Raw genomic sequence first — 26,095 nt, forward strand, 5'->3', positions numbered from 1 at the left:
ATACTTTCACACAGTGTACACCTGAATAAAATGGAACTTTTTGGCTACAGAATGACGAAAGTATAAAAAAGGTCAAATGAAGGGTTAGCCAAATTTTAGTCTGGTTGCTGGCTATTAAACAAGATGATGAAAGAGGTTTTGGGGGTTTGGGTTTCTTGCACTGATTCTTTTTTGGTTTGTTTAGTACATTCCATCTGTGGTGTCTGTGGCAAATTAGGGCACATGTTCCCAGGATATTCTACTCCTGGACTTGTTTTTCATGTTCCTTTCTGTTTTTAAAAACTTCTAGCTTCTGTGAAAGGCAGGCTGTGTTTCTCTGGTCACTTTGCAAGTAATGCAAAGCTGTTGCTGCTTCCTGCACCTATGATGGGGACTTTTGAGTGGTTCTGCTGTCAAAAGAGAGGACTCGGGAAGACCATCTGAACCTCTCTGCAGGTGGCAGCTCACTGCCATGAAGAAGTGGAGCTTTGTATGTCAGAAATATTTCATGATGCTGTACAGGTTCATGCAGAATCTTGCTATTAATATCTCCTTTTGTGACATGATACAGAAAAAATAGGGAGCCCAATGGAATTACATTCTGATTCTATTTTGCAAGCATATTCAATTTCATAGGACTGTGGTTCTCAAATAATTTGTTTGCATGAAGCATTAGCTTCTGGACCTTTATCTCTGTCTTAGTAAAAGAAGCACCAATAGGTGGTTTTGTGTAGTATATGAAAATAATACAGAAAGTGTAGAGTTTAAGGTCTCACTAATTCACTGCACATTTTTAAGCCAGAGGTTTAAAACATGAACAAGCATAGTTCTGTCTCACACTAACTTACCCAATAAGTTATCTTTCTAATAAAGTTATATTTGCATCCTTAGAATTACAGGTAGTGGCTGTGTATGCTTTTCATTCCTGTTTGTAGGAAACCTGAATTATTCCATTGGATCTTTCTACTACCTCTTTATACATATCATATCATATTTAGTGATCTCTTCTTCATTGCTTTTGCCTGTTTGTAAAACATAAGCCACTGATGTTTCCTAAAGTCTGTTTTTGAACAGTTTGCCAATAAATGTTCTGGAGCAATTTGTACAAGTTTTGGAGGTGCTTTAAATGTCTTGTTGGAGGTAGCTCATGTGTCTTTTTAAGCCAGGATTTCTTCTCATATCTCATGTTTAGTATCTGTATATTTCTACATACAAGCCAGTTTTTGTAGTAGTTTGATTAATGCTGGAGGCAGAACTATTTTCTAGTGGCAATAATGGTGGATGGTACTGAGATCCATATGGTCTTAGAGGATTACCTACACCTTTTCAGGTCACTAAGCAAATGCTCTTATTACCTTGCTGCTTGCTTGGAGAGCTTTCCTCAGGTCATCGACAGAAAGCTATGACAATTTTTGCGCCATAGATTTCAAACTGGAGATGTTGTAGCAGGCCTTGTGGCTCTGAAAGTGTCTTTTTGGCTTGGTTACATTTTACATCCAGTTTTAGTGGTTTTGATAGGAACTGAAAGTACTTAACCCAAGTTTGGTTCAGGATGTGCATTTCCACACCAGGACGGCTGAGGTGGAAAGACAGACAACTTCAGAGCTCTGTCTGTGCCTGTGTTTTTTATGGGCTACTGCCTTCTGAATTTAAAGGTTACTTGAAAAAAAAAAAGTTATCTGACACCTTTTACCCAGCTTCTGGAAGCACTTCAATGCTTCGGTAGGTTTTCTGTGAGGATCAAGACATTTCCTTTAAATTTCAGATCACAAAACTGAGTGCAGTCAATTTCTGGGCAATCTGAGTGGTTTCTTTAAATGTCTTCAGTTATTCTTCTTTTAATGATTCAATCTTCAGTCATTCAAAGTGTGTTTTTCTCTCCTTTTAAGATGCATACCTGTGCATCTCTAGAGAAAAGTACTCCAACTGCCCTGGTGGCACCATGTAAGTGCATGCAATTACAATTTTGACTGTTTATTTAAACCAAAGTGCTTGCTCTAACTTTGTTCAGGTAAAACTAAGGTGGCTGCCACATATTGCTGCTTCGAATGCACTGAAAATTTCACTGGATGAAGGCTGGAATTGGAAAAAAGTCTCATTTTTTTTCAGACCTCCTGAGCTTCAGAAATAAAGGAAATTTCTAAGGTTGCATTAAGACAAGATAAAACAAGTCCTAAGAAGCAAAATGAACTCATTCTGGTCAAAGTAATGTTTGCTGCCATGCAAAGACTGCATTCTTCGTGAGGAGAGGTCTTGGCTTAATAAGTGGTGTTCTGCTGTAATAGCTCTATTAAAAAGATTTTATATTACACTTGCATCTGTATTAAAGCACAAATGCCTCAAGCTGTGTCTCATCTTTTATAATTGGTTGTATTTGCTATTCATAACTGGCTAGGAATGAGGTGTGAGACCTACTGATGACAGCTGTAGCTTTGTGATGAGTCTCATTTCTTTGATCTGAATAACTCCTAACTGGCATAATGGCTCTGCAATGGCTTTGTAGGTCACCATTTGCCAAGGTTTTGCTTGGCTGTCACAGCTATGCCATCGGTGGGATGACACCCAGAAATGCTGTTTTGCCTACAGTTGCAATGCTCGGTTTCCGTACTTCTATGAAGTACTTGGGAAATACCCATAAGCTAGTTATTACACCTTTGACTGACAGGTAATGACTGGTACTAATAACAGTGTCTGCTTTATCTGTTTCAGTGAATAAAAGTTAAATGTTTCTAAAAAGTTCAATGTTCTTTCATTCCTCATTTATTTCATGAGCTTCTTAAGACACTGTATCTTTGAGCATGTGTATGCAGGTTGGTGTGCATACTGAAGTAATGGTGTGATGTTAATGTCCATTACTTTTCAAATGAATAAAATATTTCTTGCATAACTTAATTTACATATTCAGAGTCTACTTTGAAGAAGAATATGAGTATTTTTTTCCATACCACATACAACACAGCTTTTTTCTGGAAATGTCTTGGCTCCAGGATGGAATTTCTTGTGAAGAGCAGTGATCCAGAATGATGCACCTAGCAACCCTGGCAGGCTTAATGCTTGACCCTCAGTTGAGGAGGACAGTTCTGAGGCTCAAGTCTTTGAAACAGGCAAAGCAGCAACTAAAGCCTCCTGTTCTTTGTCCTGTGTGACCTATCACCTTCAGGATATTCCTTCTTGCTAAAGAATGTTGGTGTGCTTGGTTTTCATATCTGAAATAAGTATTTTCCAAGTAATGCCACATCATGATTTTTCATGAGAATAGACTGTAAAATTATAACAGAATAAGTCTCCCATGAAACATAAGGCATGAGAAAAACCTCCCAACATTGGAGATGTCCTTTGTAATGCTATCAGTCACTTTTCTTCTGTTCAGGTGTTACATTAGTCTGACCCAGTCTCTCCACCTAACAATTAACAGTGCTCCTGCAGGACCAGCCAGAACAGGTAAAACAGAGACCACCAAACATCTGGGCATGTGGTGTACATCTTCAGCTGTTCCAAGCAAATGGATTACAAGGTGAGATGTTCAGCTGAGCAGAATGGAAAATGTTGTTTTTCTTTCTTTTTCACATGAAGTATTCTGGAAATCGGTGCTCTCAAGAAAAAACCCCACAATATTAAATCTTTTTATTTTAGTCTATAGGGAATAATTGTAAAGATTTGGTCCAGAATGGTGCTTGAGGTTGCTTTGATGAATTCAGTCACATCTCCTGAAAGGAGGTTGGAGCCGGGGGTTGGTCTCTTTTCCTAGACGACTTTCAACAAGACAAGAGGGCATGGTCTTAAGTTGTGCCAGGGGAAGTTTAGGTTAGATATTAGAAAGAATTTCTTTACGGAGAGAGTGATCAAGCATTGGAATGGGCTGCCCACTGAAGTAGTGGATTCTCTGTCCCTGGAGATATTTAAAAAGAGACTGGATGTGGCACTCAGTGCTGTAGTCTAGCAACTGCGATGGTGGTTCAAGGGTTGGACTCGATGATCTCTGAGGTCCCTTCCAACCCAGCCAATTCTATGATTCTATGATCTCAGTAGAAGTTCTGTCAGTGGTGGCAATACGAGGAAAGACTATGCACAGAGAACAAGAAAAATGAGTCAGTATTTTACCAGTGCATCTTTATTGTCTTTTGCAGTCTCTAAATACTGAACCAGCAAAATCTTTTTCCGGAGTACCTCTGAAACTCTTTCTAAATGCAGTGAGGGAGTAGATGGTAGCATTAAATCACTTGTGTAATATCCTACCTTAAAATAGCTTTCTTTCCAAAATGTAGCAATTAAGGTGAGTGAATTTCTGTCCCTATGCAATCCAAGTAAAGCTCTGCTGTTGAAACTCTGGTCCTGTTCAAGTCACACCATGTGAAATCATTGCACTATATGGGTGAGAAGCTTGGTGAGATTCAACCTTGCAAGAAATCTCAAGGGTTCCAGTGTTTCCGGGTTTTTTTGCGACAGATCTTGTGTTTCCACTGTACTGTGTTCTCCTTCCTCTGTTTCCTTTACTTTATGCTGCCTCCTGGCCTTTTCAAGCCCATCACATCCCTGTCAGTCTCATTTATTTTCTGTGCTTTAAAAATCAGTTCTTCCTATAGACATGGGTCAGCCATATGTTCCCTTTGTTGCTTTAAGTCCAATCTTTTCTTTCTAAATTCATTGCTGGCGAGAGGAGCCACAGGTTACTGAAAGCTGGTGCCTCCCAGGAAGTGCCTCTGTTTGCTGAGCTCAAAGAAGTTCCCAAGGCATTTGCTCTGGGCCATTGTGAGAAACTGGCTCCAGGCTGAGATTCACCTTTGTCACCTGACCCATGATGGCTGGTTTTGTATGATGCAGTTGTTTACATCTCATCAACTGTAAATTTCGTGCATTATTGTTCTTATAACAGATTTTTATTCCTTGTTGAACATGTTACATTGAAATCAGTTGGAATATTTATTACTGTGAACCCAAGATACACAGGTTGAACCAATCTACCTGAAAACCTCAAAGCTCTGTCCAGGCAATTATGCTGTAATGTATTTTTATGGTATACAAGTATACCAAGTCTACATTTAGAGAATGTACATCACCAAATGTTACTAGCCTTGATTTGCAGTGAAGTACAATTTGTGTTTGCTTCATAATTCCTGTGGAAAAAAAAATAAGTATTCAAGTTGGGTGTGACCATACAACACAATGACAAGGGAAATTAAATTTATATCTTGTCTTTTTAAAATCTGCATATAATTTTAAAGGTGTACCTGTGAAGACACAGTATACCAAATATATTTCTTGTTTTGTGGCTTAAGCTAGTAAAATAACTATTTGAGTGTCTAGTTATCACATTCTTCTCGTGGATAGTGGCAGGCTTGCATTTATAGATGTTTCATAACTATTAGCTGGAAATGAAGCTGTATACTTTTACCTAGGAAAATAGTGGATATGTGATTGTTCAGAAGCTGGGAAAAGTAAAGTGCAGAGCAAGAAATTTCTTACGCTTTTGGACACTCTAGGACACCCCATTATCTTAAAGTGCCCATTTATGCTTTGTATCTTAACATTAACGTTTCATGGAAGAAATTCTTGAATTTAAAAGACTTGACTGTATTTTGCATGCTGTGTTCAGTGAGTTTGTATCAAAATGGTGTTCTTAGAGTGACTGATTTCCACAAACAGTTGATTCATCATGATAGACAATAAAATTATGCCAATTTATTCCAACAGAGTGTTGGAGCTGCACTTTCAACTATGTGGTAATGGTCTTTGACTAAAGTGGTACAGGGCTTGCTCTAAAAGAGTTGTCACTTGAAATACTTGCTTTTGCATTAACACTTTTCACTGGTATAATCAACACATGAGAAAAAAAATATTCTGTGATTTCATTTCTCAAGATACTAATATTCAGTAGGGCAAACTGCAAAGCATTCCCAGGCTTTCTGGAGAACCACAAGCATAGCTGTGCTATCTGGGATCTGGTGCTCTGATTTGCAAATCCCTTTTATTTTTAACAGATAGAAACTTAAGGCAGAACTGAACATCACTGCTGCCTCTGTGGGCAAGTTGAAACACAAGTACTACTTTCTTCTCTATTGAAAGGTACATCAAGATTTTGGTGTATTTTATTATTTCTGCTTTAGCCATGAAGTGCCTGGTACCATACTCCTTCATGCTTTCCCTGCAGAGAGACACGAAGTCTGCTGAAGTTAGAAAGCTGTTTGCTCAGGCACATCTCATCCTTTTGCCAGCCAAACATACTGCTTCAGATGGAAGGACCAAGCAGTAGCAGCAGTTAGCTTTCTTGTTCTTTAAGCCTAAATTACAGTCATTTCAAACAAGTGATAACATCTGTCTACAAGGAGAAGGTGAGGATTTGAATTCATCTGTCTCTGCAGAGACTGTCATTGAGTAAGACCATATAATTGGGTCGTAGCACATTGGAGGGAGACCCTCATACCACTGATCACTGATGCATCCTACTGCCCCTTAAGTTGTGTTTTTAATATTTCAAATATTTCACAACTTAGTTACTGCCTTACCATGGCATCTCATTAACTGCCATCTAAGAACTCCTCAAGGAAAAGTTGGATTGGCCCACACTAAGGGAATGCTCTTGGGCAGCCCCTCATTTCGGAAACTCACATAAGGGAGGCGCAGAATGAGGGGGACTCCATCCACTTGTGTCTGTGAGGTTTGGCTGCCACCCTTTCTGCATTCAGGGTCAGCTACCATGGTGGCCAGATGTGGCCACAGCCAGCCTGATGCACTGTTTGCCAATGGAGCAGGAGGGAGGGATCACCCCCTGTTTCTATTACCTGTGTCAGTTCTCAGTGGCCAACCAAATGATGTAAATGCATGTGAAATATTTTTGTTGTTTGTTCATTATTTTTGTTGTTCCTATACTTTTCATTTGGAAAGAGAAGAATATGGGATGTGAAATAATACTAGTTAACAATTCCTCTACTGAAATGCGAAGTCAAACTATTACTTTATTTGATGTAGTTTCTATTATGGTTTTCTATGGCCTTGGTGGATTTTTTTTTTTTTTTACATTTTCAAAATGTACTTGCTACATAGAGCTGAAGTGTGACCTTTATTTGGTTGTCAAGCAATGTAGGAAGCTGTTGGAATTAAAGTATGAACTGCTGCACCTAGGACTCAGAAATTCAGCCCTGTGGCTGATGTCTGTAATAGTCATTGTGCAATTCAGAGGAAAGACAGGAGTTAACTGGTAAACCATTAGCCATCCACATGTTTGCCATCTAAAAATCTTACAGAGCAGAGAAGGTTCATTGAATATTACAAGCCTCATATTTCTTGTGCTAACAGTTATTCTGTTTGTAAGAAGGATATTGGGTACAGTAGGTAGAAGAGTATATAATTTTTGTAGTTGAGTGTAATGCATGTAGCAGCCCTTGCTTGGGCTTATGAAGAAATGCTTATGTGTTTAGTTAAACTTGTTTAACAGAAAGGCACTTACTCATTTCCTAGACTATATGTTACTGCTTTCTGTCAGAAATACACTGCTGGATTAAACCATGGGTCTCAATTTTGTCATATTGATACATGAGTGGGGAACAAAAAAGTATTTGTATTTGTCAGTCAGAAGAAAAAAAATCTCTAAGAGGCAAATCTGATGGTTTTTAGAAAACCTGAAGACAAATCTAAAGATTTCTTCTCTGCTACTATTTAACTTAAGTAGTGATTTTTAAAGAGGAAATTGTTTAGCATTCACATTATTGCTTTTAATTACCTTTTTAATTGGAGATTATTTTTAATTTGGAGATTTAATTGGAGATTTTTTTCTCATTTATATCATTGAAGTGGCTGTGGGTTTGTTCTAATACTTATGTTTAAGAAGACACAAACAGTGCAGTCTCCAAAAGCAACCGAAATTTCACATGAAAGCCTAATGACAAAGGAATTCCAAAAATTGAAGTCCTTTTTAAAACAATGGCATATTTAGCAATGGCAGGGGGTTGCACTTGACTTCCAGTCCCTGTACAGCTGCTGGCAGTGTCCTCCAGTCCTTGGTGGCAAGTGACACTGCTGCAAACACTGCCTGCTCAGAGTGTTGGTAGGACCTAAGTTTCCTAAACCCTGAGTTTCTCAGCTGCCTCCTCTGTGTATGTTACCATGAGATGTTACTGAATAGTAACAATCAACAGTGCCTAATTAGCTCATTTTACTTTGAAGTGAAGTCCTTGTTAGCACTGACTGACACTCTTAATTGTGGCTCTCTCCAGCTCTGTTTTTAGAAAGTGTTTGCACACATCGCTAATTTGATTTCAGTGACTTCTTCGTAGCTTGTTTAAACTGTAATATGTGGATTTGGATTATGGGGTTTGTTTTCCACCTTAGACTCTATGCCACGGTTGTCCTTGATGCTGAACTGATCTCTGAAATTCTGTTGGTTGGTGTAGGGATTATTGCTGCATGTCTGTTAGCCAGAAAATTTATTACCTTGTGTACTCTCTGCAGGGAGCTTTCTAATCAAGTGAGGTTCTCTGTAGGCTTCTGGGTTTAATACCTTTTAATTAGCATATATTCCATACTGGTATGAATAATAATAACTATACTGTATGACTTAAGCATATATCCTATGAAGAGAGGCTGAGGGAGCTGGGGCTGTTCAGCCTGAAAAGAGGAGGCTCCGAGGAGACCTCATCACTCTCTACAACTCCCTCAAAGGAGGGTGTAGCCGGGGGGGGGTTGGTCTCTTTTCCTAGGCAACTCTCAACCAGACAAGAGGGCACGGTCTTAAGTTGTGCTGGGGGAGGTTTAGGTTGGATATTAGAAAGAATTTCTCTACAGAGAGGGTGATCAGGCATTGGAATGGGCTGCCCAGGGAAGTAGTGGATTCTCCATCCCTGGAGATATTTAAAAAGAGACTGGATGTGGCACTCAGTGCCATGGGCTGGTAACTGCAGCAGTAGTGGTTCAAGGGTTGGACTTGATGTTCTCTGAGGTCCCTTCCAACCCAGTCGATTCTATGATTTTATATGATTCTATGATAATGGGGTTTGGACGAAGTGTTCGTGTGTATAGTCTTACCTTTTATTTTCAAGACACTTTAACTCGCATGCCCATTCTTATTTAATTGCCAGATATGAATTTTGACTAAAGTGCCCTTTCCTTTGATCTTGGGACATTTGTAATGCATTAATTTTGCATTAAATAATTGTAAATATCACTGCCTCATACCTGAGATGGCTGAACTGCACTGTGCTGTTGTATAGCATCTACATTAGAAATATAAATATCTGTTGGAGATCAGAAAAAACCTTAAAAGATAGTAGGAATCACTATGAATAACAAATAATGTAGTCTATTTCGGTGAAAGTTTGTTTAACCTTTCCCTAGTAAATGCAGCAGAGGATTATTTGGAAAACAGAAATAAAGCTTTCCTAAAAAAAAAATAATTATTATACTATGAATAATGAATATATTCATTTAATTGTTCATTCAGAATAATTATTTTAAAAATCTGCAAAATATAAGACTTATAAGATTTATATTTCCCCTATATGCATGGGTTTTTTACTCATTTCCAGCTGTAGATTTTTTCACAAGACATACTTAATATTTAATTTTGCTAGTGTAATAAGAACTCAAGAGGACCCTTCAACTTTAAGCCATAAACTCTATCAAGAAGGACGATTATGAAAGCAAAAGCAACTTTATTTTCATGCCTGTGTAATTTTGACATTATCTCTAAATATACCAAAGCTTTCCTGACACATTCTGGCAATTTTTCTAGATATAATGAATTTGAATGTTGTATATTAGAAGACAGCAATGTTGTCTGCTTTTCTAGAACAATGAGTCCTCTGTTCTAATGATTGCTTCTTAATTCAGAAAAATTATTTGTACAAGTGTTTGCCATTTTGATATCAATAACAGTAATAATACTAATGTTGCCATTTGAAGCAAATAATAGAATTTCTTGTTTGATTATTATTTTATGTTATTTGTTTTACTTTCAGTGGAAACAGAATAAATCCAATCCCGTCAACCAAAATTCTGAGCCCCTGGGTTGGAATAATCTGGCCAGTTTTGGTTTTGGTTACTTGTCTTGCCTGCTCCTCCCTAAAGGATGGTTGCAGGTGTGACCTCTTTACTCCCTTTCTCTTTCCAGAGTATAAGATGGTCCTCAGAACTGAGCAGTGTCCTTGGTTCTGCAGAACATTCTCCAGCAGTAACTATAGACATCGAGCATTACCAGTCCCAGAAGCAGATACTGACTGAGAAACTTGCTGTTCATTTCAGCTCCTTACAAGAGACTTAGATGAAAGCAAAATTACAATACATAATATAAGCTCTATCCTGGCTCAAACTAGGACAATTGTTAACTTGCAGGCTTGCTACTGGTTTTTCTCCATCTCTCCTTTTCACTCTTTCACCATTGGCCTAAAATCCCTGCAAGACTACGAGGGAATGAATAGGTGTAGTTTTCATCCATATGTAAACCCATTGGCTCTTCCTTAAACACTCCCACTCTAGTTTTATTGCCTGTGCTAACATGAACAGTTTTAATCTTTTTAAAGGAGCATTATGACTGGTGACTCTGTGCTATCAAGTCAGTTTTGGTAGCTGTTGGCTCACTGGAAAGAGGAAACAAGAAAAAACTGAGGATCAGATAAAATCTTCACTTAAAATCATCAGGGAGTAGGAGCTGTTTCTGGTGTTTTGCCTTTGATGAAAAACAGAATGCTAAAACCTGAAGGATTTAATTCTCCTGTGATATGTTGTTTGCCATCCTTTTCCAGGTGCTGATGTGAGCCTTAAGAGACTTCAGTTTGCCTAAAAAAGTGACAGATGATATCCAAATTTTCATGGGCTTGATCAGTGACCTGTTCCCATCTCTGGATATTCTGAGGAAGAGGAACCTGCAATTTGAACAGATAGTTAAACAATCTACCTTGGAGCTTCTCTCGCAGCCTGAAGAGAGCTTTATTCTCCAAGTAAAAGAATTCATTGCCTTTAATTACTCCCCTTAAGAGTTTTAATCAAAATAATTGCAAATGGGTTGTATTAGACATGAAGATTATTTTTGAGTATGCTACAGTATTGATAAGGTGTCCTCAATGCCTTCGGTTTTTCAAAGGCATTTTTCTGTTGCAGTAATGCAATCAGGATGATAAATATGCCCATAAGAAAACACTTGTCCTATTAAAAACAAAAAAAACCTGTCTACACTGACAAACATGTTTGTTTGTGAACGCTACCAAGCATTTGTACTCAGTAGGAAATTAATTATTGGTGATTATTTATAGGGCAAACAGAAGACTAAGGGAGCAAAAATGTACACAGGAAGGTGTGGATTTGAAATGTGCATGGCTTCACACGACTTTGTGTATTTCTTTATGATACAATGCACACTGTGCTATATACATTAGAATGTGCATGTAAATGTAGGTATATACTTGTAAAAATTAGTTCTTTGTAAGCTAAATTTAATCACTGATTTTAGTTTGAGTAACAGGGTGAAAAAGTGAAACTTAGAAACAATAGTGATTAAATTAATCAAATAAAAGATGTGCTTCTACTAAGCAACTAAGAAAGTATATTCTACCCTTCTTCAAGGATCATCCCCATCTGCTGTGTGTGATAGCACACTCTTTTCCTTTATTAGGTATTTTTGGAAACTAAAATGGCTGATCTGGTTAACTGTGACTTATCTCAGGATTTATGAAGGATTTTCTGTTGCAGTTTATCTTGTTCCATTATTCTGACAGAAAGATGAAAGATAGTAAGCTATACCTTGGGGTATTACAAACTTCACTCTCAGCCTTCGAGAGAATATGTTGATTGCTGCTATCTGGGTGAATCAGAAGGCAAGTGCTGAGGAACACAGACTTGCTCCTATTGGTTAGAAAACCAATGTGGATGTTCTTTGCTAAAACAGAAAGCCATAAGCAGCCAAGCTATTTTCATTGTGCAGCTCACAGAACTATTACCATGGAAGAAATGTAGTACTTTAATGGACTGATTTTGTATTTTACCAAATTATAGCTACATAACTCTTCTGAGCATGGAATTCACTCTGCTAAATTGATGGCAAAATTGTATAACTGTTCTATATTTCTGTTAGCAGAATCCTACTGGACTATATGGCTTATGTAGCACAGTAAGATTTACTCTCACTTATTACTCTCACTTATTAAAGTAACTGCTTTTCATTAATTTAAGCCAATTTTCTTCCCATTTTCTAGAAGACAGATGATGTTGCTTGATGCAGCACCAGCTCAGCTGAGGACTCTCTGCCAGGAAGAAGTAAGTCCCTTTATCCTGTTAAAAGGAATAAGAATATGAAGGGGGAGATAACTTTTGTGAATATTTGTGTGCCTGTTTAAAGCACTACAGGAGAGGAAGGGCATTCACCATGTATCCCTTATATGCTGCAGGTGGTTCACCTGGAGGAGCTCCTGTCAGTGCATCTCTCTGTGTTTGTCATTGGAAATGCAGGGACTGGAGAGAGTAAGGTACCTGCCTACCTTCACACCACATTTTTTATCTTATATTGTCAAGAAATTGTCCTGTTTTTTGCAGAAAACCTCCTGCCTTAGGCTGCAGTGTAATAACACACTGCTCAGGCCATCCAGTCAGCCACATGATGTGCGGTGGTGAAACTCAACTGTTACGAGCAAATTCTACATTTTATTCATTGTTTGCATGTCCTGAAGGAAAATTAATCATGGCACCAAGTAATGAGCAGTCAATTCGACAGAAAGACTAAGTGATACTTTGTTCTGGAAAGAGAAGCAGGATGGTTTAATTAGGCTTCTAGACAGAAGTAGTGGAATGTATTGCCAAAACATTAGACAAATACTTCTAATTGATAATGCTTGCCCATTTCTGCTACTAAATGTTGTCAGCTGGGTAGATTTGCTTCCCTATTCAACCCTTTCAGTTACAGAAGATCGACTGCTGAGGAAAGCCATTTCAGAATAAGGTTCTCCTTTCCTGTCCTTCAGCTTAATGGAAGTTTGGGGCTAATCTACTACAGAAGCCATGAGTAAATCAGGGTGGACAGTTGATTGAGTGCAGGGCTTTGCAGTCAGAGACCCAGTTCATTAAGAAAGTCAAAGATTCCAGTTGTGTCAAAATTGAGTTGCTGAAGTGCAGCCTCTGCCTCCTCCTATTCAGATGCTGAAAGGTCTGCATCACATGCATATGAACATGGAACAAAACCCAGTTTGGAATTCTGTTAATCTGAAAGCTCTGACAGATGATAAACTGGTTTCACACATCGTGGCACCTGAGACTGGAAAGATGGCAAGTAGCACATGTTCTTCTTATTGGGATCATTTTCCGGTAGCATTGTTCTTCATCTGAAATCAACAGTGCCAGAATTCAGAGAAGGTGTTAGAGGCCAAAGTCTTGCATTTTTCTGTGTTTTGATGCAATGAGATATGGGTGCAGAGCACTGGAAATCATGGAAAGACTGGAGGCAGGGGAAGATGCTAGTAGACAAAAAAGTACTAGCCTGAATGCTACTGATTCAGTGGCCCTAAAGGGTGAGTCAATTTTCTCCCCAGATCCCTGAAACCTCCCATATCTCATCCATATCATTAAGACCAAGGAAATACTCTCCTATAATCAAAACAGAAATAGGTCATTATTATTTAAAATGCTGTAATTTTGCTGAATCAAGTGTTCATTGATTTCTTTTTGTATTTTTACTTTGAATAACCCTCTAATAAGCATGGAAAAAAGCATGGGTTTGATGCTACAAAAGCTTCTTGTTTCAGTGATGCATTAAGTCTTCTGAAGTTTTAATTGCTGTGCAGTGTTGTTATTTAAGCACTAAACTCATGGGATTCTGTTGAAAAACAATTTGCAGGTCTCCTGTCATCTCTTCTGAGAGAGCAAGCTAATATTACCCATGAGGGGCCAGAATAGTTAGTTTAGATGGAGATAGAGATCCTGTGTGGATTGAGTCACTCAGCACTGTTATGGATGGTAGCAAGGTGGGAAACTGAGAAGCAAGTATAGTATCTTCCCCTCTACCTGTTTGCATGGTTTTTTCTTTTATTTTGCTGGAGATAGCTTTTCAATGTACATTTCTTTTTTCTTCCATTCTTATAATTTCTTTGATTTTTTGCTAAGTAATAGTTCAACATCTGAGAAACACAGTGTGTCTTGTCTATTTTATGTAAAAAAATGGCTTAAAGTAGCCTAAGTATGCTGCAAGGGTGGGTGTGTCTCTTAGTGTATGAAGTGATGTCATTCCAGAGGTCAGTCACAAAACTATTGAAACTGGTATTTGGCATTGGCAGGCCTCTCAGTAAAGTAGATTTAAGGTTCCATGAGGGAAGTCCTCACTTTACTGTAGTAAGGAAGGGTAGTGTTAAGAAATCTTAATACATCAGTTCAAGAACTAGCTGTAGTACCCAGGTATCTTACTGTCGTCTTATTTGGCTGTCCAAAATGCTGTAATGTAATAAAATCCAAATCTAAAACCTGGATGTAACCTTATGAAGGTGATTGCAGTCCAGTCCATTTTATTAAGCTTTCCTCCTTTCATAACTTAAACCTTTAATAACTTAAACCTGTCTGGTAATGTGGTCTCTGATTAGTCAGCAAGGTGCCTGTTTGGGTCTAGCCACATAGCCTAAATTTAGAAAATGAACAGAAAATGGCTTTTTCAAGGGACACTTAAGAGCACTTAAGTTTAGGCTCCTGTTCTTCCTTTTCTGTTTATTTCCATTGACGATGGGAGAGAATTTGCTTTCCCTGCTTTTAGCAGCTTTCAGAAGATCTCACACTGGTGAAGCAAGCTAGTCATCTTTTGAATTAATTGAACTGGAAAACTCTTACAAGACCAAGTACAACCTTTTGAATTTGTCCTCTGTGTTTCTGAAGTAAAACATTATTATCTTGTTCAAATGAAATTTTGTTTTAGCTATGTTTAAGAAATAGTGTATGTGCATGGTGTTGCAAGGAATCCTTGCTCCTTTGGGGGGCAGTTATAAACTCATGCTTTGTTAGTGTATCCTGGCTTGCTTTTTCTGAAAAATCTACTGATGAATTTTAGGTTCTGACCCTTACAAGCAATGAATGTGTGCCTATCATTCCATTGGTGTGGCCACTGTTTGAGGTGCATCATTTAAGAGCAGCCACCTCAGCTACAGTCACTAGCCAGAGAGGGCATTCTCTATCTGCACATCCAGGACCCGAGAGTATCATACTAGTTAGCATTTTTAAGATAAATATTTTAAGATAATGTATCTTGAATTTTAATGGGAAAATGTAAAATCTGTTATTTATATTAATTCTGCCTTCTGTTTTTTATTCTGATAATAATGGGGTAATTTATTTGGTGGCCATGTAATATGCAGTTTGGAAAATTTTGCCATAAGTTAAATATTTTATTTCCTTCTCTTATGTATACTGCTTAATCGGGGCAGTAGTGAATTGACTGTCTGGTGTTTTTAATGCAAATTTGGCAGTAGCAAGAAGTAAATAACTTGGCTACTGTTCTCTGACAGCATTTTAATAACTCAACCTCTGATACTGTAAAGGACACTGGTTTCTAACAACTTGACTTTTTGTTTGTCTTACTCTGTTAGATCATAGGAAGCTGGACATGAGCCAGCAGTGTGCCCAGGTAGCCAAGAAGGCCAATGGCATCCTGGCCTGTATCAGGAACAGCGTCGCCAGCAGGTCCAAGGAAGTGATTCTGCCCCTGTACTCAGCCCTGGTGAGGCCACACCTCGAGTCCTGTGTCCAGTTCTGGGCCCCTCAGTTTAGGAAGGCTATCAAGGTCCTGGAGAAGGTCCAAAGGAGGGCAACCAGGCTGGTGAAGGGACTCGAGCACAGACCCTGTGAGGAGAGGCTGAGAGAGCTGGGGCTGTTCAGCCTAAAGAAGGGTGGCTCAGGGGAGACCTCATCACTCTCTACAACTCCCTGAAAGGAGGTCGGAGCCAGGTGGACGTTGGTCTCTTTTGCCAGGCGACTTTCAACAAGACAAGAGGGCATGGTCTTAAGTTGTGCCGGGGGAGCTTTAGGTTGGATATTAGAAAGAATTTCTTTACGGAGAGGGTGATCAGGCATTGGAATGGGCTGCCCAGTGAAGTAGTGGATTCTCCATCCGTGGAGATATTTAAAAAGAGACTGGATGTGGCACTCAGTGCCATGGTCTAGCAACCGCAACGGCGGTTCAAGGGTTGGACTCGATCTTTGAGGTCCCTTCCAACCCAGCCAATTCTATGATTCTATGATTCTATGATTCTATGATAGTACTAGTCTTTTAACTTGTTCTATATCTGTGCTTAAACAATTAATCATGAGAGCAAGGTTTTCTAAAGAATACAGGTTCTCATCTACAAAAGGGAATTTAGCTGGTCAAGGCACAATGCATTTGCTTGATGCAAACTAATGTGATGTTTTCCTTTTGCAGGTGTTGAGCTGCTCCAAAGCAGTTCTCACAAATGTTGTGAAGAAATTAATCTTTTGGATGTTTGTCGGTCAGTGGTTTTATTTGCAAGCAGCATTATTGCTGTTTCATGTCAAAATTCAATTCTGCCAGCATTCCAATAGGTCTTCAATATCTCAGCCAGTGCTAACTGTCTGTGTTAGAGTTGTGTGCCAGTGGAACAAGAAGCCTCCAGTGCACGTGTTTCCCAGAGAAGTCTTGTCAGTAGGAGAATTTAACTCAACAGCTGGAGTCTGGAGAAGCTGCCCACAGAGGGGAGCAAGGATCAGAGGATGGGTGAAGATAGAGAGGATATATGATAACTCAAAGCAAACAGGACCATAGAGATGGAAACAGAAAGCAACTGTCCAAATGCAATAGCTGTGAAAGAGTAAATAATCAGTGTAGACTGTGTTTGACTGTGTGAACACTAACAGGGGATAAAGTTGCCTAATCCTTTGGAATATGAACAGTTAGGCTGCTAACATGAAGCTATAGTTAGTGTAATGGTAAAGATCTTTAATCTTGGTTTTGGTAGGAACTAGTAGATAAGGGTTTCTTTTATGTTTGCAGTTGCATACATCCAGACTTTTCAGCAAGACTGTTATGTATCTTTTGTAGCTATCTGCAACACAAGTTATGTTGAACATCGGTGTCATATAATTCTTGGGTGTTACATCCAACTTACACACTGGTATTTCAAATAGTCTGTTCTCAAAGAACATAAAATAAAAACAGAATCATTGCTCTTTTGGTGTTGCAGCCTTCTGAAAGTGGGAGTAAACTATCATCTAGCTCTTTTCTCATTGTCCTCCTTGGAATAAAAGATGCAGTAAAAGAAACTGAGAATTGCCAGAGGCCAGTGTGCTCAGCTGTCATAATAGCTCTTAGAAATGCATCAGCATGGTGACCTTTGCATGAACAAATAAAAATGTTGTAAGGCTGGTGGCACTTGGTGAGACTTACAGCCAGTGCAGAAGTATTTGTGCATTTCAGTAAAGGCAGTCGCAAACAGCTCTCAAAAGTCAACAAATGTTTGTATTTCAGAGTTAGAGGAAAGAACTTCTGTAATTTTTTCCACTTCTCTCAGATGAAAAATTGTTTGCTTTCCAATTTTTTTTGCAGGTGTGTTGCCAGCTGGATATAAACAAGGAGATACCAATCTGAAAAGGCTAACTTGACTCTTTGATAAACTAACTTGACTTCTCTTTGATAAATACGTGCCTCCCTACTTAAAACTACTCAGAACAAGATTTAGAACTGCTACTCCTATTCCTGAGAATAGTATGGTTCAGGTATGCATTAGGATTAAAACCATGTGTATTTGAAGAAAAAGTATTTTTGAAACATCCAGTGAGTGTGTGGTCCTATGCAAGAGTAAAAATGCTTGAAATTACTGTGTGTATGAGAAGTACATGAGATGAAATTGAGTCTCTTGCATGTCAAATTTGAACCCTTCTTTTGGAGACCTGCAGGGCTTCAGAGGTTTCATATTAGAGCAATACACTGTAACACAGTGAAACCGTGTGTTTATGGCACTGCACATAATAACCTGACTTCTCAGTTCTTGGGTTGCTTCTGTTAATAATATCTTAGGTAGCTAAGGGTTAGCCATTTCATCTCTCTACACAAGCATTCTGCCTCTCTAAATGCTCTCTAAATGCTCACTAAATTCATTAGCATTAGTTACTCTCATACTCTGGTAATGAGGCCCTACGTTATTAAATGCTATTTAGGAATGAAGCTGAGGTGTGCTTGTTCCCTACATAAATAATTTGAAATTGCACATCCTTATGTTGACATTTTAAATTTATATAATACCGCTGTGTCATTCCAAACCTTTCTGAGTGTTTGCCTGCTTCTAAATAAGTCAACACAGAAGGAAAAAATAATTTAATATGAATCTTTAAAATTTGCCATAATGTATGTGCCTGAACAGCATCACTGTGTTTGTACAGCTTCTTTTAAGTAGTACAGAATGAAGGTATTTTTATACATTTTAGCAGAAGACCTCTTAATGCCTTTGACCTCTAAAAAAACCTCCTAGACAATAAGGAAGCACAGCTAAGTGGTTGCATTCTCACTACTTAAATTTAAATACCTTTTTTGATGCTACAAAAGGTTTGATGAAGAAGATTCTGAGACTAGTCAGTGTTTTGCTGAGACACACCTTGATTTCTTAAGAAATAACTACTCATACTTGCCTGTTCAATATTAAAAAAATATTATTGGTTTTGCTGCTGTTTAGATGAAGTCCATGTGGAGGAACAAATTAGATGTATCATCCATAGGTAAAGCAGTGTTTAGGATAAGTTGAAGAAACAGAAGCAACATGTTACTGCAACAAGAGACTTGGAAGATCTTTTTGGTCATATCTGTTCTCCTGCCCTTGAAAAAGACTTGCTGTTCTATGGACCTTACTGAGGAATGTGTTGTCTGAAGCAAGTCATCTCTGTGGTCTCACAGCTAGATAAATCTAAGTTGAATCTATAAGCTTTAGGAAATTATATATTTGGGCTGGATGTGTGGTAGGTTAATCTTGGCAAACAGCCAAACACCCACCCAGCCACTCATTCTTTCTCCTGTCTCAGCAGGGTAGAGTTGAAAACTGGCTAAAAAACCTTGTGGGTTGAGATGAAGACAAGGAGATTAGTAAGATTACTCTCACTGGTAAAACAGATTTTATTTGGGGAAAAGTAATTTTAATGTATTGCCAATTAAAATAGATTCGGGTAGTGAGAAACAAGCATTTTAAAAAACACTTTTCTTTCCCCTCCCATCCCTCAAGTTCACCTCATTCCTTCACTTGGCTGTGCTACCCGTGCCTCCCCCTCCAAGTGGCATAAATAGGTGGAGGGTTACAGTCCATACACAATAGTTTCTCTCTGCCACTCCACACACTACCCATGCTCCAGGATGGACCCTCCATGGGCTACAGTGTCCTTCAGTGCTCCAGTACTGGGTCTTCAGAGGGCTGTAGTGTGGATGCCTGCTTCAGCAGCACAGAGCTCCTCCTCTTCCGTCTCTGACCTTGGTGTTCTGCTCTTTCTCAGTCTTTCTGCCCTTTCTCGAATGCACATACCAAGAGGCATCCCACCCATAGCTGAAGGGCCCCTCTGTGGCCTGCAGTGGGTCTCTTGGAACCATCTGGAACTATCTGTGTCCAGCATGGGGCAGACCCCATCCTCTCCTGGCAGAGGCCACCCTGCAGCCAGCTGCTGTCAGCATCTTGACACCTACACTTAATCTTAGTTGTTATCAAAAGGCCTGACTTTAGCCTCTAAAACAGCAGCAATACTAAGATACTGCTTTGATGTTCTTGGCTATTTCATCACAATCTATGTGTGTATGTCTGTTTTTCATATGTATTTATATGAATGCCTTGCTTTGGAAATAGAATTGTAAACAATTAACACACCATTTGATAGCTTTCAAATTACTAAAACGAATCCAGTTGCTAGTGGCTTAAGATTAAGGCAATGAAGTTTCTATCCCAGGTGTCACAGTTTAACACTGGGTTAAATTTTAAGCAAAATTACAAGACAGAAAATTAGCTCTATCCTGGCCCAAACCAGTTCACCAGGACATAGTGTTTGATTGTTAGCTTGATGCAGAGGTGAGGAAGTTCCTGCCCAGGGTGGATAAAATTCCAAGTCCTGATGTGGATCCCATATTTAATTAGCTAACGATATAAACCTTGAGAGGTTTTTCCACAGTAGGAGGTCCAGGGGAAGCAAGTCGCTTTATCACCTTTCTGCTGTGCTATTGATCAGCTTAGAAAGTTAGAGTTGTATTTGTGGAATAGAAGTTGTAAAAATTATGATAATATTATATATATATATATATGTCAGTGGAGACACAGAAAGGATGAGCTATTAATTGTAATCGCCTCAGTCGGGGGGTTTGGTTGGTTTTGCTCTTTTTTCAGTGTAATTTGCCTTAAATAGCCTTAAACACTTCATGGTGGTTTGATTGCATTAATTGCTAGGTCCTGTGCTTTTTAAAGGCTTAGATGAGTAGAAATTTTCCTGGGGAGAAGAAACATGGAGCTGATGATCAAAAGACATTATCCATCATCAACTCTCCTGTAACAAGTTTTTTTGAAGAGTTAATACTTGGTAGGAAAATACAGAGCTTAGAAAAGAAAGCATTTTCAGGAAAGGAAGGTTTTAGGTGCTCAGAGTAAGTAAATCTAACTATTGCCAATTATTTGTCCAAAGTGTTCTAGGTATTCTGAAAGCCAGAACAAAAACTGGCTTATACTGGCAATACTAATTGAAAAATAGTATTATATACTGGCAATACTAATTGAAAAATTAAACTAATTACTTGTTGCACCAGCCTTTGCTTCCCTGTAAGTTTTTGGGAGACTGACATTCTGTAAAGGTTAACATGGAATCAGGTACAATCTGATTCCAGAATTTTCCTACCAGAAGAATTTGAATACAAATTTTAAAGTAGAATTGCTGTGTAAAAAGTAATCCAGTAGGATATTTTGTTCTAGTAATTATATTTAAGAGCAAGAGGATGATATGTCCTGTTTCAGTGCTTTTGAGAATTCAGTCTTAGGCAGAGAGAGAGAGAGATAGAGAGAGAGATTACTGTTTGCTTTTAAAACTGAACTGTGTTGTGTGAGTGTTAGAATTTTTTTTTCTTTTCCATTTCAGGCAATCTTTGTTCACACATCTAAGGTTGCACATCTCAAATATTTTACTGCTTTACTCTTAACAAAAGAAAAAGAGGCCATGCTTGTTGGAAATGCCAGCATCAGAAAATCGGTGTTTGTAGGCAGTAGCCTTCCAGGTGTCTCAGACTTCCTCCTGGCTAACATCCAACTCATTTAATCAAGATTTCAACTACTACCCAACATCAGCAGTGCTTCAGTATGAGATCCATACAGATGCAACAAACTTGTCTCCCTTCAACAACAAAGAGGAAAAATACTACGTGGTTACTACAGTCTCATCCTGCTGTTTTTTGTTGTCATCGCCTGGGTCTTGGCAAGCTTCTTGCTTGGCCAGTTGGCACACACACTGAATTTGAGGCAGGCAGGAGGAAAGGAGGAAGGTGAAGTTGTTGGGGGAAAATTGGCAATGGTAATGTGCTCCCATAAGACGCTCTGTGCTTGTGGAGAAGAGAAAATTTGGCTGTATCTGTGTCAGCAAGGGAGCCTTGAGCCAGCTTTGGCTAGCCAGGGTGTCTCTGCATCGTGCCTGTAGATGTTCCAGAAAGATGTCAGGAATTGGGTTTGTTTTTGCTAGGCACCTGGGGAGGAGCAGTGCCTTCCTAGGGAAGTCTGAAGTCTCCATGAGTGAAAAGGATGAAGAGCAAAGGAAATGTTGATGTAGCTTACTAGGAGAGGGGGATGGATGTTGTCTGAAAATTTTACTGGTGGTAGGTTTTAAAATAAGGAGTCATACAGTCAAAGTAAAATAGGCTCATAAAAACTCTTGTGTCTCTTCAGTTTTTCATGAACAACCCAATCAAGGCAGAGCCCTGTTGTCTGTGGTTATGCCTTCTATTTTTATTCTTACAGCAATTTGAACTGATACAACTGTACAGAAAAAAAAAAAAAAAAGAAAAAAAAAAGAAAAAGAGGATATGCCCTGTTCACTGTACAGCTTTTTACAGCTGTAAAAAGCACTAGAAAAAGGAGTTAACACAGCTCTCCTATCTTTCGATTTTCTGAAAGTAGAGAAAACAATTTCTTTCTTTTAAAAATTTTCCTACATTAACATAGCTTAATCACCATTTTTCCCCTCAAAATGAATGGAGAGATTTGGGGGAAAGAAGTCTGCTGCATGATCATGAAATGATGTGAACTGCTATAGTTTCTTTAATGGGGAATCAGCCTTAAAAAAGTTTTCAGCTATTCCTGTGGGGTTTTTTTAGCTTATGATTGCCATTCCAGCAGCAACCATGACCCAGGCACTGTAGCACAAAGGTATAATAACACTTTCCAATGCAAACAGAAGCAAATAAAAGGAGCTCCTAGACAGCAAAGGTTGTCCATTCTTCTAGCAAAAGCCTTCTTAAACAAAACAGGTGAAGTCAGGATCATGGGGGCTTTCTCTCCAAGTGTCTCACACCCACCAGTTGTACTGTGGCATAAAATTGGGAAGGTATGACCCTTTTAGGACCTACTATGAAGTATTAGTAGTATTCTGTCAAATCTGAAGTCAAGTCTTTTGTAAAACATCCACTGCTCCTTCTAAAAATATTAAAAGGTTAACAAAGAAGTGGATTCTGGTTGTCTGCAGCTTCCTTCTGTCCACTGCTTTTCATCCCAGCTCTTGTTAAGTGTTCTGCTAGCGTGACAGTTCAGAAACAAAATATATTGTGTTGGCTTTCTGTTGTGCTTACTTTTTTTTCAGTGAGCTTTGTGGGAATTATTTTGTTCTGCCACGTACAGCTGAAAAGAAGTGCCTCTGACAGTATCTTTGTGTGTACTAAAGCTTCTTCCTACAAAATTCATCCAAGTGACACACTAAAATGCCTTCCCTACATGTTTAAGCTGCAATTACCAACAGTTGTTTGGAACAATCAAATTGTTGGATTTTGTTTTTTTTAATGGAAGGAGGCATTCACATCATTATACAGATGAGCAATTTAAATTTTCCATTCAAAAAGAAGAGTTTAAGAGCTGAACTTGTTGAAGTTCAGTTATTCACTACCTTGGCATTCTCCTACTGTGGTTTAGATATTGAAAAAATTTTGTTACATATCCCATCATTTATAGTCTGCACTATTTTCTGCCAGATTCCATCTTATCTTTGCCTATTTAACTTTCTTTGAGGTATCTGCTAGAGTGGGTGAGATTAGCATGTACTGTTGGGTTTTATTTAGCATTCCCCCAAGGCATATGATTCACCCACTCTGTCTCTAGAACAGCAGAAAATTTCAAAATGTTACTTGTTGGAGGCAGATACTGATGCAAACTAACATTGGTACATCAAGTGTGGGATCCTCAATAAGGGCTAAGGTCTGGAGCAGTGTCACAGAGAATAAATTTGTGTGAGCATTTATGTACAATGAAATTTGGTATGATATATTTCCTTATTGTACTGCAATGTTATATTTTTTAAAAATATAATGAGTAATAGATGATATTTGTGGACATTTTAAAATTTAGATAAGGTTAAGGATCAAGAAGGAGTATTCTTTATTTTGGTTTTAAACATATAGATACATATGTACCTCAACTAAAAGAAGAAAATCCTATTTTACGTAAGATTGTAAGGTACTTAAGACACTTCAAACCTTTCATAGTTCCTGCAAAAAAGATTTTCCTCTTTGTGGTAGAAAATCAGAATAAGTGTTGTCACATCTTTTTTGCTCCCCATAATTAAAATCATCCAGTTACAGATATGTTGAGGTTCTACATTTCTTTACTGTCCTCCAGCACTCCTTCACTTTTGCTTACTTTTCTTCTCCGCAGTCAGTACCCATCCTTTTAGTTTTCTGTGACCAGGTGGAAATATACCTTAGAACTATATGTTACCTTCTTGAATTGGCCAGACAGAATTACTGTTGAAGTTTGCAGATTATTTATTTCACTGTTTGATTAATCTAAGCTGACAACACCTTTTGACCTACAAACAACCTCCTTTTGTCCTAATGGAAACTCTTTGCACTGATATATTTGTTCATAGTGTTTGGCCTAAGAAACCAAGAAGACTGCTGCAAATCAGAGCCTTGCCAGGGCTCTAATATAGAGTGTTCAGCTCTCACTAAGCAAGTGCAGTTTCCATTTTCTGTGAGCTGCCATGAACATGTTGTCAGCTTTTAAAAAAAAACCAGGCAAGTTAAAAACCACTCATTTACATTTCACTCTCTCTTTTTGTAACCCAAAGCTTTTAAAAATACAGCCTAATACAATAGAACAAATAAAGTCTGTAGCCTGCATTTGTTTTCCTACTTTACTTATTATGTTTGGAAGTGATGATGCTCTTTTTGTTCCCATCACCCTTTCTTTTTGACAAGTATTCAGGTCTTGCTCATCTCAAGACCAATGGCAGGTGTAGCCCAAATCCACAACACTTTTGACTAGACTTAAAAAAAATTGATTAGATGGACAAAACTGAGAAATCTTTCCTCTTGCTCAGCAGCACTGAGAAACCATAATGTAAAATTTGAATTAAGTTCTCTCCTGTGCTGCAAGTTGTGGTGGCTGTGACCACCATCTTTCCCAAATGTTTTGTGAGCCACCTTTGGTTCAAATCACTACTTTGAATGAGGCAGAGAGAGTTTCTGAAATTAGGCTGTTCAGTGAATATGAGAGCCCCAGTCATTAGGACATGCTGGAAATGTCCTAATAGTCCTAATAACAGGTACACATGATGTGCACCTATTACTGTGGTTTCATTTTGTGCAAAAAATTTATGTGTTTTTTTAGGCAAGAAAAATATGTAAACTAGGCAAGGAGTGAAATGGAAGTGTTAGTTTACAGTCCTGCTTTAATAAATCCCTAATGATTTCTGCAGACCCTTATTTCCATGCACAAAGTAGAAATAGTAAAATTAGAAAACAAGTTTCCACAGATGATTAATCTTTTATTGTGAATCTGTGGAATATTTCACTAAGTGAGAAAAGTTGAGGATTTCATTATACTAAAGCTAAATATTATAATGCTTAAAATAAGTTGTGTAATTCTGTGTTTTCAAGATCATTTAGCAGCTCTCTGTAGTTATCCTTTCCCTTACATCTCTAAGAGAAGCAGTGTGGTTGGATAAAAATTGTATAACTCAATCTTTATGCTTCCAGATTTTACATTTTTGATTTGTAAGGGTATTGGAAATAATTTCCAAAACTGTTGTAATTTTGTTGTCTGATGATCTGCATTCAGTATCATTAAACACCTCATACTGGGGAGTAGGCTGATATTTTATACAATCAGCTTAATATTCCTTAGTATGGAAGCTGCCAAACTAGTTTCCTGATGAAATATCCTGTTTAAATGATATTTATCATTCATAAATTTTGCAGTTTACATGTGGAAAGCCCTTGCTAAATCCTGTCCAAGAGAAGAAGAAAATAATCTGTTTCACTGATAAACTTGCTGAGGATTTCATATTCAAAGCAATTCAGTTCCAGTGGATGCAGGTGGATATGCAGTGAGATTTTCAAAAGCTGTGAAGTCAACCAGCTAAATCAACAAGACTCTTTTGGAATTCAGAATCCCAGTGTGATGTTTTTTCAAAGGCACTCTGTGAGTTTCACTGATTACCTAGAATTTCAGTAGTTCAGAAATCCTTGTAGGCTGTGAAAAATTTGTGTAAGTTTTACCTAGCATGATTTTTAATTCTTAAGTTTCAATATTCCATCATATGGTAATAATTTTAATGTATTTTTGTGTTACACTCCAGAAATGCTTGAAAAAGATTTGGTCATACCTGTGATCCAGTAGGAAATAAGAAATATATTATCTATGATTTGCATGTGCCTGAAGTGATAGATAAGCAACATTTCAACCTCACACATTGATTGGACAGTATGTAGATGACAGACACTGCATCATGCTCTAATTTTTATATTGTGGAAATGTTATAAACATTTTTGGAAAAGGCAGACATAGAGTGAAGGGGCTGTAGAGAGTCTTGGAAAGAAAGTATACTTCAGCTGTTCCTGATGGAGCTGCTGGATGTTGATGCCCTTGACTGACCTGATGAGAACAGGGATGTATGAGAAACAGAAATTGATTTCTGAATTGTAGCCTGCCAGATGTTCATCTTA

At 38.2% G+C, this 26,095-nt stretch overlaps 1 protein-coding gene across 1 annotated transcript in view; it reads left to right on the plus strand.

The window, feature by feature from the left end:
• Nucleotides 1–51: 51 nt before the first annotated feature.
• Nucleotides 52–26,095, plus strand: part of DNAH11 (dynein axonemal heavy chain 11) — a 95,334-nt gene continuing 69,290 nt past the window's right edge. Inside the window, 21 exon segments of the mRNA XM_030444624.1 lie at nt 52–60; nt 2,483–2,596; nt 2,598–2,644; nt 3,350–3,447; nt 3,450–3,493; nt 3,613–3,709; nt 4,006–4,063; nt 4,841–4,966; nt 8,305–8,440; nt 10,491–10,567; nt 10,697–10,907; nt 12,351–12,428; nt 13,093–13,180; nt 13,183–13,221; nt 13,790–13,843; nt 13,846–13,916; nt 14,984–15,082; nt 15,084–15,128; nt 25,349–25,476; nt 25,744–25,808; nt 25,811–25,873. Coding sequence (XP_030300484.1) covers nt 52–60; nt 2,483–2,596; nt 2,598–2,644; nt 3,350–3,447; nt 3,450–3,493; nt 3,613–3,709; nt 4,006–4,063; nt 4,841–4,966; nt 8,305–8,440; nt 10,491–10,567; nt 10,697–10,907; nt 12,351–12,428; nt 13,093–13,180; nt 13,183–13,221; nt 13,790–13,843; nt 13,846–13,916; nt 14,984–15,082; nt 15,084–15,128; nt 25,349–25,476; nt 25,744–25,808; nt 25,811–25,873 — 1,747 coding nt within the window.

Source organism: Calypte anna, chromosome 2 (genome assembly GCF_003957555.1).
Source record: "Calypte anna isolate BGI_N300 chromosome 2, bCalAnn1_v1.p, whole genome shotgun sequence".
Taxonomy (NCBI): domain Eukaryota; kingdom Metazoa; phylum Chordata; class Aves; order Apodiformes; family Trochilidae; genus Calypte; species Calypte anna.